The 15,107-nt window shown below is 20.2% G+C and overlaps 3 protein-coding genes across 3 annotated transcripts; 2 read left to right on the top strand and 1 right to left on the bottom strand.

Annotated features, from left to right (window-relative positions):
* Positions 1 to 1,550, top strand: MKS88_002613 (uncharacterized protein; the record flags this gene model as incomplete). Its single annotated transcript, XM_067215635.1, has 3 exons — positions 1 to 68; positions 124 to 367; positions 1,350 to 1,550. The coding sequence occupies 3 exons, from the start codon at positions 1 to 3 to the stop codon at positions 1,548 to 1,550; spliced, it is 513 nt and encodes a 170-aa protein (XP_067074043.1).
* A 5,763-nt stretch (positions 1,551 to 7,313) lies between these two features.
* On the top strand, positions 7,314 to 8,246 carry MKS88_002612 (uncharacterized protein; the record flags this gene model as incomplete). The annotated part of the gene is made up of 2 exons (XM_067215634.1): positions 7,314 to 7,334; positions 7,461 to 8,246. The coding sequence occupies 2 exons, from the start codon at positions 7,314 to 7,316 to the stop codon at positions 8,244 to 8,246; spliced, it is 807 nt and encodes a 268-aa protein (XP_067074042.1).
* Positions 8,247 to 13,892: 5,646 nt separating this feature from the next.
* Positions 13,893 to 14,770, bottom strand: MKS88_002611 (uncharacterized protein; the record flags this gene model as incomplete). The annotated part of the gene is made up of 2 exons (XM_067215633.1): positions 13,893 to 14,567; positions 14,684 to 14,770. 2 exons carry the CDS (start codon positions 14,768 to 14,770, stop codon positions 13,893 to 13,895), a joined length of 762 nt encoding a protein of 253 aa, XP_067074041.1.
* Between the last annotated feature and the right edge of the window lie 337 nt (positions 14,771 to 15,107).

The raw sequence follows: 15,107 nt of genomic DNA, 5'->3' as shown, positions 1-15,107 counted from the left end.
ATGGAAGAGGTTAAAAATCCCCCAACTTCAATGCAAAGTGTAAGATATTACCGTCTACTCCAGAGACAGTAGATGACAAAAATCTAAAACTACTCAAAAAATAACATTTTGTAAAAAACTTAGATTATCAAAAGGGCCTTTCGATATTTGTATAGTTTCAAGTGCACAAATAACAGGAACTATTGTATTAAAATTGGTTACATACAAACCAGACGAAACAAAAGAAGAAATTTCATTTATTAATAGTACTATTTCTTATAATAGTTCAGATGAATATTTTGATATATTCAAAAACAATATTTTTCTCATTGGTGTCGTAAATGCTTTGGGAATTAGAATAACTTTTACAATTTTTATTTATTATAAAGTAAATTCAAGCTCACTAAAATCCAAAACATAATATAATACCACTTTTAACTTACGTAAAATTTTATAATTATAAAATAAATATATTATGTATATTTTGTATTATTCATTTTTATATTGATATTTAACTTACGTAAAATTTTATAATTATAAAATAAATATATTATGTATATTTTGTATTATTCATTTTTATATTGATATACGCCTTTTAGAATATGGTTACATAAAAATATATCAAGGAATAAAGGAATTAACCATGTTATTCTTACGTTTTTCTTATTATTACATATGATACCTTATTTGCGGACTTCTAATAGAATGCAAAATTAATTAGAAAAAGCATATTGAAAAATGTGCATAAGGAGATGATACGTGTATTTTAATTAGTAGAAGAAAAAATAAAAAAAACAAAAAGGCATAATATATATATGTATATACAAGTAAATTTTATGCAATTATTTTTATTTCACATATTATTGTTCCTTATGTGTGCTTTTATATGGTTATTTGACTTCTTCTTTACAAGTATAATATAGTTTTTATGTAAAAATGTATAAATACTTGATATTAAATATCAGAATATGGTTATAGTATAGATCCACTTGTTATATATTCATTTATGGTAATAAAAGTTTAGAATCATATAAAATAAAGCTTAGAATCATATAAAATAAAAATTGATGTACTTAATTATTTTTTAGTTCTTATATAAATTCCTATATAGTTTCTAGTTCCTCTTAATATACATTAATTATAAAATTAATATACTGAAAAAATTTATGAAATAGTATTTTCCTTTCAGTTTGTTATTTTCAACGAACTAGAGTATTAATCTAGAACCACCATAGATAATTATTTTCCTAATTATTTTCCTTCGATAGTATTCATTAATTTAAATATAAATTATTTGTTTATTTATCATAAAAAAAGTGATAAAATGAATCATGTAAAAATTAATTTTTTAATAATTCGTTTTAATCTAGAATATTGGTGTTGAATTGTATAATGCATTAAACAACTATAATGAACCAAAATATGAATATGTTGGAAAAAATATACAAAATAAAACTTGTTTTTTAAATCATAAGACTAATAAAGAAACTTTTAAGAATTTATATCGAACACTCATGAACTATTTAATTAGTAATAATAATGCATCATCATATAAAAATAAAATATCGTAGAAATAATCACAAAAGAATTGGATAGCATGTAACTATAAAAATATAAATAAACATAGAGGTATATCCCATGATTATAAACAAAAAATATAAAAAAATTTTAAAATTTAAATATGAAGAATAAAATTTATAAAAAAAAAAAAAAAGTATTGATCTGGGCTAAAATAGAATAATTAAAAAGCACAAACTCAAGCAATTCCAATGTACATTTAAGTAAATTTAGAGAATATAATGTGGGGGTTGACAGGAAAGAGATATATTTTATATTAAAGAAAAACTATTTGAAACAGATTACCAGAAAAACCAACAAAAAATGTAAGGAAAAAATGGAAAACAACAAAAAAATATAGAATTAATAAGTGAGTACACATCCCATAATACATTATTATCTCCTTAACATGTATATAAAAATGGATAAAAAAGATTACAAATTAAAGCATAAAAAATATATGACGTTCTATTAGAGCACCATATTTTAACTAAAAAAAGACTGCGAAAAAATTCTGAAGAAACATATTATAATAAACAGAAACTACATCCTCAAGCTTCACCTGATATTGAAGTACAAGTTCAAATTTTGATGATCTCTTAAGGATCGAAATGTAAAAATTTAATCTAAACATATACAATCTAAAAAACCATGAGTTACATATTCCAAAACTCCGCCCCTAGAAATTATATGTGAGTCTATATCACTTGTTTCGGATTCTCAAAACGTAACAACATCCCATAAACTAGATAATATGGTTTTCCTCTCTTGATTCCCAGAAAACCCGATTATTTTCTTCTCTTCCTTTTTATCCTATTAAATTCGAAGTATCAATAATTATATTTAATTTTCTATTTTTGAAGTAACTAAATTAATTAATTTAACTAAATAAAAAATCTACTAATGCTCCTGTTGAAAATTCACGTAAAACATTTATATCATCTATTTTAATTAGCTCTATTGTTATTATTTTCTTTTCCCATTTTATTAAATTATATTTTAAATATTGATAACCTGGTAAACATTTGATTATTGTGATAATTTATTTTATAAATTTGTTTTTTTTTTTTTATATTGTAGTACACAATAACACAGCTGTTAAAAAAAGTAAAATATAGAGAAGAGAAGTAAAATTACTTAAAATGCTATTACCTTCACTTCCTGACGGAAAAAGTAAGTTGTTAATACATCATCGTTTAGAACACCAAATAAAAGACGATGAATAAATAATAAAAAATATAAATATAATTGAATATAACATGGTGAGCCATCTAAACTAGTAGAACAGAAAAAAAAACATATCTAAAACTATTATAGAAGTACTATGAAGGTAAAGTTATGTATAAATGAAGAATTGTAATTAGAAAAAAGAAAATTTTTGGAAATATTTCCATACGAGTACACAGAAGAGAGGTATAGAAATTATACTAAAATTTAATAAATAAAGATCTATTAATAGAAAATACCAAATATACTAGTGATATTGAAAAACAAAGAATTCCCGTTTTGGAATGACAGAAAAATATGTGGAGACAGTGGATATCAAAAATGTGTATGATTATAGAATAATACTTGGAACTGCTCTGGTTTAAGGGATTAGAAGTGGAACTCCAGAATATATCAGATGAATATGAAGATGAATTAACTAGAAATGATATTTCACTAATGAATAGAGAAAAATTGAAGAACAAAGAATATTATGGAAAATTATGTAAATATATAAAAAAAAATTGCTAGAAAAATTGCGTATACTAGTACTTAATATAGTATTGGAAGAATTTAAGAAAGATGAATATACAGAAAATAGGTAATTCATTTGGACTGTTCAACAAATAAATGCAATACAGTACAAAATACATTTTGTAAAACAGAAATTACATAAAAAACAAAACAAAAGAACAGCAGAGTTTTAGAAAATAAAAAAAATAAAAAAAATTCATGATTACAAAAGTTAAGATTGCTTTAGTAGAATGATGAAAGATTGAATAAGAGAAGATTATACATATATAAATTCTACGGATATTTAAACCAAAGTAGATATATCCTATTAATGGAAAAGTACAATCTATAAAATGTTAAAAATACAATCAAAATATATCCTAAAGATATTTAAGCCATCGCATATAATGTCAGTGAATCATATATATTAAATTTTCTGATATCAGAATGGGACAAAAAAAAAAGAGTAATAACGGAGTAATTCATAATATAAAAGAATAACGTAACCATGAAGCATTCAATAAGCAAGGCAATTATTTAATAAATATTCCAGTTATATAAAATTTTTTTTCTTTGAATATCAACAAAAAAATTATAGTTATCTTTAATTAAATAAAAATAGAATGATGCACATGCCAAATTTAGTATACCGTAGTAAGAATTCATTCAATTCTATATATTATATGTTAATTTGTTTCCTTTTTTTTCAAATCATTAATTTGTTAAAAGTTCCATTATTTAATTAATTATGGAAATTTCATTACTTTGTAACAATATAATATTATGTTGTATTTTATTGAAATTAATTTTTCATATGTTTAATAATAACATTTTTAAAGAACCATAGAAAAAAAAATTATTATTTCCTTTGACGATTTATTTTTCTTTAATATTTATATATAAAGTTAAATTTTATATTTAATGGCACATTATAGTATGTATAATGTAATATAACTGTTAATGAATTTTTTCTTATGTGAATACATGGTAGAACATATAAATTTAATTATTCTTTGATAAATAAGATTTTCAGGCATAATATACATAAAATGTATAATTTTATGATCGAGCGGAAACACAATTATTAACAGTATATTATATTTCCTACATTAGATATTTTCTAATTTAAAAAAAAAAATTCACTCGTCTTCGGTGCCTGCATACTTTAAGTTATTTATTTAGGGTATATTGTTTTCTATATATATATATATATATAACAAATAAAATAAAGATTTAATACATTTTAGAGCATTTGGAAAACATGATTAATGTTGCTATAAGTAATTCTAAAAGGAAATTATAAAAAATGAAATATCTATAATATGAATAATAAAAAATATATATATATAATTATATTTAATGTTTTATTTATTCGTTTAAGTGGATAAGAGAAAAATATTTTTTTCCATATATTATTTTTCTGTAATGTATTATTATAGATATTAATAATTTTAACAATACTGAAGTTAAATGTTTATATATGGAAAATGTTTATTTTATTTTGTAAACTGGTTATTTCTAAAGCTACAGAACATATTATTAATTTTTTTCACTCCCTTAGTTTAATTTAATTTTATTTTTTTGGGTTATGTAAATAAGTGTATACAGGAAAAACAAAATTCTTAAATTACATTTTATGAAAAAACAACTTTAATAGATAAAAAATTAAATATAACATAAGAGTATGTTTTCCTAAAAATTTTCATGAAATATATTTACAACCAGTTCGTATTTCATATTAAAATTATAGAAATGTACTTCATTCTCATTATTCCTTCAACTTTTCCGTTACAATTGTATCTATGTAATTAATTATACTTTTCTTTTTATTTTTCGATACATATTCTATAAAATACTAAAAGTTTAAGTAAAAAGTAATTTCATTATATATATAATATATTTCTAATAAATTCAATTTATTCATATAGTATAAAGATTATTTATATTTAGTGCATATCATATTAAAATTGATGATAAATGAACCACTAACACGCATAAATATGTAACAGACTATATATATTACATTTTATTTTTTATAGTAATTCCAAAATGTCTTATTAGATTGTTTTAAACATTTATAACGTAATGCCATTATTTATACATATTTCTGAACAAACAAGAGTACTAAAATTCAAAATATCTAGTATTAATAGAACTGTTAAATATATATACATACATATGCATGCGTTCTTTTAAAAGGTCATTTTCTATATAAATTTTTATCTCTTTTAGGTTTATTTAAATAATTAATAATATCTTACTAATTTTTTTATTCTAAATAAATTTCAAATTGATATAATCATAAAGCTAATATTTTATACGCATTTTATCTTAGTAATTATACACTTTATATATAAAATACATGGATAACTAATCTTTCTTAAGCTTAGTTTCAACCACTAACTATTTAAAACATTAGATCCATGTCAAGATACCATGATTACAAAAACACGTTATCGTTCATTGTATGGGTTTGGGGAGTATGGAATGAACCATTCTCATTTATACAATACACAGATTTAAATGTAAATATATTTTATATAATTAACCATCTAAATATAAAAAGAGATATTTTCTTACTGATATATAAACATTAAAAAATGGATAGTATAAAATATACTAGTTAATGTACAATTACTATAAACTCAATAAATGTATTAGAATTAAAATATTACATAGATAATTCTTTATATATGAAAACAATTTTATAAGGAAGAAATATATGTACATTGGTTCAACGTGGTAAAACAATAGTGCATAAAAAAGATAAGAGGAAACAAAAAAAAATATATCAATTTAATGATATATTGTAAAAATAATATATATAATTCAACTAACGTTTTATTTCCCCTAATGGTAATTCTTTTTTTTTGGAGTTTATATTTTTATATAGTTGCACTAATATATCTTTATGAATTCATTTTCTTATGTATATGTACTTTCTTATTTTATAATGTTAAATAGTTAATAATAGCACTAAAGTGTCATTAAAATGGTAATCAAATAAGTATTTATAATTATTTATAACATTTTCATCATGTATATATTTATTATTTTTTATTAATTTTTTTTTTTTTTTTATAATATATGTTTATTTCAATCCAATGAATTTTAGAAAATTTGTATTCAAATTCTTATTTTTAATAGTGTTTCTTAAATTGTATTATTAAAAATATTGAATTAGGTTTACATTCACTTAATGACATTACTTCATAGGAATTTTTTTTTTTCATATTATTTAAAAAAATAAAACTTAATTATTTATCCTATGTTAAATAGCAATAAAACGCACCTAACTTAAAAAATATATATTATATCGTTAAAAGTCAAGCGTTTTTGCATATATGTAAATCTCTAATATTTTAATTCTCAATTAAATTCCAATAAATCCTTATAATATATATTTTTTATTTTAAATATATTAAGATTATTGTAAATTATGTAAACAAAAATTTTCATACATAAGACTTCATATAATTTGAAAATATTTTTCATTATTTTAATAGTAGCATATAAATTTAAAAAGATATTTTTTCAACGTAAAGCTTACGTATATTATGTCACGTAATTTTTTTACATTTTTTCCATTGTAATTATCAAATTTATAAAACCTTTTATTAATACTCATATGAACTATATAAATATAAATTTTTTTGAAATTGTTTTTTTCATATTATAATTGCAATAATTAATAAATTTTATATATTTTAAGGTTTTTTGAAAGCACGTTTTATTTATAGTATTTTAATTAATAATATTTTCATCAATAAATTTTTCAAACATAATTTTATATAATGAACTGTTCTCCTTTTACTATTGAATCCATATTATATTATCTTTAAACGAGGGAAGCTTAATAATTTTAACCTCCAAAGTAGCAGAATACAATAAAGAAAAAGTGTAACATATCTTCCATTTTATATTGTCGAAAAAATTATAATTCTAAAATTTTTATCATCACAAAATATTTATTATCTCAAAATAAATTCTACATGATGGAGAAAATAAATAAATTTCCCCATTTCATTAAAATTTTTTCATTTTCCCTTTTAATATGGATGTGCCTGTATTCCTATGAGGTCGGATTATTATTATATAGAACAAGTTTTGTATTATTTTTGTAGTATTACATTTTTACTTTAAAACTATAATTTTATTTATGTTGAATCATATATATTTTTTTAAATATTTACCATAAATTTTAGAAAAATACCTTTGACAAATTATTTATTAAGAAAATATACCGAAGTAATATATCACACAAAAAAGTAATCAGAATTTTACTCGGATCTGCAGTTCTAACCTCCCCGAATTTAAAATTATCTTTGAAAGATACAGATAAATACACAGATCATAAACAACCTAATTCATTAAAAAGTCATAACCAATATGGAAAAGAACATAAGAAATTAAAGGAAGGGTCTTATCAAAATAGAAAAAATTTATCAGCAGAAAAAAATAATCAATCATTTTTATGTAAATATATAAAACAATTAGATGAAGACTATGAAAAAGAAGTACGAAGACTACCATTTATTAAAAAAAAACTGCAAACAACATTAGGAGGTACATCTAATTCAGTAATGAAATCTATGCTTATTGCTATGATTCCGTTTTTAGCAAGATATATGATCACATTTAACCCCTTACCTTTATTTATAAAACTAGCTTATATTGTGATGCCACCATTATTTTTTTTTCATTTGATTGTTTCTTCGTACTCCATATCGAAAAAAATCGATAAAATAAACAGTGAAGATTTAAAAACAGGGTCAAATTTAAGCACAAACGCAAGGAAAAATTCAGAGACAAACACAAAACCAAATTCAGGACCAAACGCAACAACAAATTTAGGGAAAAATAAAAATCCAAATTTAGGAAAAAATAGAAAACCTAATTTAGGAACAAATAGAAAACCAAATTTAGGGACAAATAGAAATCCAAATTTAGGAACAAACGCAAGGAAAAATTTAGAACAAAACAAAAAGTAAAAGCCAAAGTAAAATATTAAGATTAACGACCTCTCATAAGGCTTTTACGGAAAAATGATTCCTTTAAATTTTTGAACTCAATCCAGTTACATTGATGTAAATGAAACTTAAGTATTTAAAATTTCATAAAAACTTCTATTATATATGTAATATATGGATTATACACTTTTCAGTTTTTATCTAATAAAATCCTTTTTGCGTTATTCATATATCGCTTAGTTTAAATAGTACATTTATAAGTATTCTGTTCATTTATATGGTAATCTTTTCATATATTCCATAATAAAATGTAAATTTTTAACTTATTCTTTTTTTTCTTCATTTTTTTTTTTAATTTTATATGTGAGATAATCGCTTGTATATTCTTGTATTAATTTTTTTGTCGAAGTTATATTTTTACTAATAATTTTATTTAGTTTTTTGATTGTATATAATGTTTTACATTCATTTGTAATTAAATACGTATGTAATTTTTAAAATATATAATATTCTTAAATTTTATAGTTGTCATCTCTACGTGAGTTAATTTAGCATTTTTTCACAAATCAGTACTACATGTAAATTTACATAATTTACCTGAGAAAAACAGTATACTAGATAATAAAATGTTTTAATTAAATATATAAATTAAGTTCATAATAATTTTCACTCAGTAGAAATATTCCATATTTGTAACGTTTAATATTTTCACATAATATAACTTTTTTGACCGGTAAATAAAGTATAGAATTAATTCCTTTGTGTTATAAAAAATAACGTTATTTAAAGATCATTTATTAAACATTTTTGCATTAATCCATATATAATTTTAATTATTTGTATTGCTTTTTAGATTATTCTAATCAAGTAATTAATTTTCATTTTATTTATTTTGTTAAATCTTAATACCTAAGTTTTTTCTTTACCTTACATTCCAAATAATACATAAAGTTAATTCAGAATAATAAAGTTAATTGAATTATATATATATATATAATTTTTTTTTTATTACGTAACTTATTTTTCCTTTTATTATTATTAATTTTTATGCAGTTCTATAATTTAAAATGTTTAAGGTACTTCTATTTCAGCCATCTATATTAGGATTACTACTAAAAATATAAAATTTGAAAGAATATATGAAATTCCATGATAGTAAATAGAAAAGGAACCATCAAGATAAATTAATAAATATTTATAATTTCAAAGTTAATTTTTCCATTACAACCTTTTATAAGTGACATATGGATTTCGTTTTGACATATTTTCCATTTTTGAATTGAAATATATAGAAATCAATAATTTTTATGAGGTAATAATAACAAATAATATGCACGATTTTTCATAATTTATTTTCATTATATATACTCTCCTTCAATTCTGTTATGCTAAACGTGCACTCGACAAATTACTTATGTAGTATATCTAAGAGTTAAATTAAACAAAATCTGAATAAATATATATAAAATACTTCTTGTAAATCCTGTAACTTTTCAGTGAATCCTTTATTGAATAGTATATCAAGTACAAGTTAATGTATTATATTTACTGTTATTATAACATTAATTGGTGTTTTCAGATCACGTATCCATTTAGAATATTGTAACGGAATATGATATTACTCACTAGCATTTATTAACTATGTAATTATATGAATAAAAGTTTATATCACAAAGAATTATTCATATTTTATGTAACGCGAGAATATTCGTAATTTTGGGAACATTTTGTTAAAGTGATGGAATATTATATATTATTTATTTTGTTCATTAAACAGCTAATGTATTCTGTATTTTTGCAAATATTTTAAAATGTGTATTATTATTTGAGTTATAATACGTTCTATATTATATTTTATTATGTATAATATAGCACATATTGTTGGGTGCACTTAAGTTTATTTATTTTAAGTATTATTAATTCATAATGGCTATTAAAATGGTTTAAAAGAGATCTTTATAGATGCATTGCATTTTAATATTCACCATATAAAAATATAAGTTTAAAACATAAATATTTAAAAAAAAATAATATAGTCTAAAAGATTTTATTTATAGATTTCCGAACAATTAACTAATTTGCCACTCATATATAACAGACATTTGTAGGATAATCATGTATTCCATGATATATTCTATTAATAATAAAAATAGATGCCTTCAACTTTCGTTACATTTTATGCATTTTTATTTGAATTTTTATAGTCAGAATGTATCTATTCCCTTTATAAAATATATACCTTATGTTACATTTTATTCGTTTCATTAATTAGAATGTAATTAACTTTTTATTAATTGAAAGTCTTAGTTTACAATAAAATATAAAGTAGTGATGAATAAAATTATCATTCAATCATAAATTTCCATTTTATCATTGTTCGTTCCTTATATAAATAAGTAATACTATATCATAATATTTATATATGACCTAAGCATACTTGAACAAGTATTTCATGAATTAGTAACTTTATATCTTTTATAAAATTTGTTCATAATATATTCAATATATGAAATATACGAATAACACGTACTATTATAAGTAGTTCTAGTTAATCTATAATTGTTACAATTTATTATAGAATATTGTACCGAAAGATCTAATAATTCTATATATAATAATATTTTTTAGTAATGAAATATATATATCATGCAAATATATGATATATCTATTGATATATTATACCATTTATTGATGCACGATATCATATAATAATAATGCGTTCATTTATGTACTAAGAATAATTTACAAATGATATTAATTTTTTTTTATTTTACAAAGAACTAGATTTTTATAGTATTAAAGGATGCTTTTTCTATGCCATACAACTATAAAATTATAAAAAAATAGTAAGCTTATGAGCTTTTTAATTTTCTTGTTTACCATAGTAGCAAAAATATTTTAATATATTACATACTAATTTCTTTTAGGTAAATATTATACATCCTTTGTTCTCTATAAAGATAAAAATATATGTTCCCAAAACAATTTGATCAAGATGGAGCACAATCAAACTGTGTACTGTTGTAAATTATCCTGATTTAGCATAATTAATTATTATTAAATATTAGTTTTCATTGCTAATATACTAACTCATATATTAACGGGATACTATTTAAATTATGTAGGATTTCATACCAACGGATTAATACAAGAAAGTAAGAAAAAAAAAAAGGTTATAATTTAATTATTCGTTATACATATATCACTGGAACAAAATATATACACTTTGAATCATTACATACAAAAAAGAGCATATTTATTTTTAATTTAATTGTAATAATACATTTTTTTAATTATCAAAACATATAGTCATTTTAAACTAGTACAAAATAAAAAATCGAAACAATTTTTTATTTAAAATATAAATAATAGCATTTCAACAAAGCTATATGAACTCTGCTACTTCATATTAATTATAACATACAAATAAATATTGTTCATTAGAATATATTTAAATACAGAAATATATATATTTTTCTATAATACTTAAGTTGATTAATACTATAAAATAAAAATTGAAAAAATAATGAAACATTAAAATTTACAAAAAAACTAAGAATATATTTTTTTACTGCTGTGCATCAAATATACTATATAAATTTTAGGTGCATTTACAAAATTTAAGAAATAATATAAATGTTTATTAAATATATCCCTCAAGACAATACATATATAAGTACATATTAAAGGGTACACTAAAAAAAGAAACATATTCCTTATTAATCGTTTTGCAAGTCAATGTTTTAATTTTACTATAAAGTAATTGGAATTTTTACTAAATCGTTGAAAAAGAAATCAAATAAGTATAAGTGAATTTTCAAACATTTACACGTATAATACTCACAGAAAGATTCTTGTAAATCTTTAAAAAACACGTCTCTATTTTAATGTCCTTAAAATTTTATGTATTTATGATTATAATATACGTATACGTAAGAACCAAACTTTTATATAACATGAAAATTATATATTACTCTTATCTAAGAATATGCGATTAATATTATTCTTTTTCCCCTTAATGATTATATATCATTTAAATTTTGGTGTGTTCTTATACAATTATTTACTCAGACATTTAATATGAAAATGTAAATTTTTAAATTATTCTTTATTTTATTATTTTTTTTATTTATATATATAGTAAGGCTTCTCATATATATTTGTTTCAGTTATTTTCCCAAAAATTCTAATTTAACTATTTTTTTTATGAAATTTTTAAATTGTTGTCTTTTTGTTTATTATTTTAATTGAATAACAATATATATGTTAATTTTAAAATTTTGGACATTATTAATCTTTAGAATTATCTTCTTTATATGAATCATTTCGATAAATTTGTAGAACAGATGTTGTATGCTAAATGCGAAGAATTTTATTAGAAGAACATTGTACTCGATATTATTGTGTTATAATAATATTCATAAAAATTATTTCTTAACATAAATCATCTTCATGAAGAAATTCAAATATTTTCAGATTATTTATTCCTACCAGATGGAAAAGTCTTATGGCAAGAAATTGCTTCTTCTATAATATATACAAAGACATTATGTCATGTTTATTTATTAAGTATCCATATTTAACTGACCTCAATAATTATTTTATTTATTTTTTTATATCTTATATTATTCTATTTCGTTAATAATTTTTTATCTTATTTATTTTGTTGATCCATATTGCCTAATTTTCTATTGTATTAATGTTTCCCCCACAAAATGTATAATATTAATGAAGATTCAAGTTAAATGTGTTCCCTATATTTTTTTTTTTTATCATATTTTTTTTTTACATCATGATTAACTACTAAGTATTAACATGTTACAAAGTACTTTTTTTATGATAATTATTGTGCATTCACTATATAATATAAAAAGTGAATTACAAGTACTATCACAGTTTTATCTTATAAAGAAACACATTTATACTAAATATAAATATTGACTATCGTGAATTAACGTATTTAATTATTAATTAAAATTCATAGTAGATTGAAAGGTGTTTATACAAAAATTAATAGGATAGTGCCTTACAAATTATGCAAGGTTTCACAATAATGGGTTAATATATGCGAGAAAAAATAACAAAAAAATGTTATCGTATTATAATTATTAACAATATACACATTCGTGCAACAAATTATATACTTTTTTTTCAATAAATACAACATAATAAATACTTGTTATCAATTTAAAATTAATAGAACATATTTTTAATTTAGTTATTAAATTATCATTTTAGATTATAACGTATTATATAAAATGCAGAGCATGTTCATGCTAACAAAAATTACTGCGATTTTATTGAATTATATGAGTTCTTCTATTGTATATTAATTATAAAGCACAAACACATATTTGTCATATGATTCTAACTACATAAAACATATATATATATATATATATATATATATATTATACCACGTTAATTTAATTAAGCTTAAAAAATATTTAAATTACATATTATAAACAATAAAATTTTCAAATTCACAAATGAATGAACATAATATTTTTCATTCGTGCATCAAAAAAGACCATATATATATGCGTATTTATAAAATTATGGCGATTATAGTTATTTGTATTAATAATATATTACTAAATATATTACATACGTTACTTTCTATTAATAATTTCATTAGACAGAAATACATATTCCATATTTTTTATTTTACTCAATCATAAACTTTATTTTTTTATATTTTTCATTATTTTTTAAAATCTTAGGAATTGTTACTATAATTATGATACCAAATATAACGATAATTATAGAAAATAAGACTATAAAAATACTTATATCTTGAGCATTCGTTAAACCTGGAATTTTCTTTATAAGTGTACATAATTCCTGAATTGGTTTTATCTTTAAAAGATCATCCACCAATTCTAGTCCTTTTAATATGGGTAATCCTATTCCAAGTAGGAATAAAAGAAAGATAATGGCAAATCCAAATCCGTAACTTTTAAATTTTATTTTTTTTAAAGCTATATCGCATATTCTCTTGTTTCTTTCAAGGAAATTATCATAATCCTTTTTTTTTATCAATTTTTTTTCAAAATGGAAATATTTTCCATCAAAAATTCCATTATCATAATCCGTAACTTCTGTATAGTATTTATCCTTATTCAATGTACATCTATTAAATTGTTTCTTTGGTTTTGTAAAAACCTTTTCACTAATATATGTATCATTTTTTTTGCACTCTCTATTATTTGTCATATCTTCATTTAAAGGTACAATATTTGAATTTTTATTTTTCTTATTTTTTGATAGTAACCGATAATTTCTTTTATCTAATTCTCTGTGAAATTTGAACCTTTTTCCCAAATATTTGTTAAATTCGGCCTAAAGAAAAATGTAAATATTATTTAACAGAATAAATAATCTTTCTATAAAAAAGTATTAATGTAAATAAAATAAAAAAACGCATAAAAGGAAAATACACGCAAATATCATCATACCATATCATTGTAAAAATGATATATCCAAATTAAAAAAAGAAACATAGAAAACTTAATAAGAAATAGTAATATAATGTTTTGTTCCATGATATAAAAAATTGTAATATTCTAAAATATATATTTAGAAAAAATATTAGTAATAATAGATTATTCTTCTAATCATATAGAATGCTATATTTATTTAACAAATTTTTATATTTTGTTTTATAAAAAAGATAACAAAATATATATAACTCTAATTTATTTCACATTATCATCGAAAAAGTAAAACATTAAAAATACATTAAATAATTTCTATCTTATTCAAAAAAAAAAAAAAAATATACTTTCACGAAAATGATATAATTTTAATTCATTCATAAATATAAAAATACTACATCTTAATATATTATATTAAATTAATTATTTTTTTATTAATATTTTT

The sequence above is a fragment of the Plasmodium brasilianum genome, chromosome 8 (assembly GCF_023973825.1).
Source record: "Plasmodium brasilianum strain Bolivian I chromosome 8, whole genome shotgun sequence".
Lineage (NCBI taxonomy): Eukaryota > Apicomplexa > Aconoidasida > Haemosporida > Plasmodiidae > Plasmodium > Plasmodium brasilianum.
Note: the sequence above shows the minus strand (reverse complement) of the source record. Positions and strands in the feature narration are given on the sequence as shown.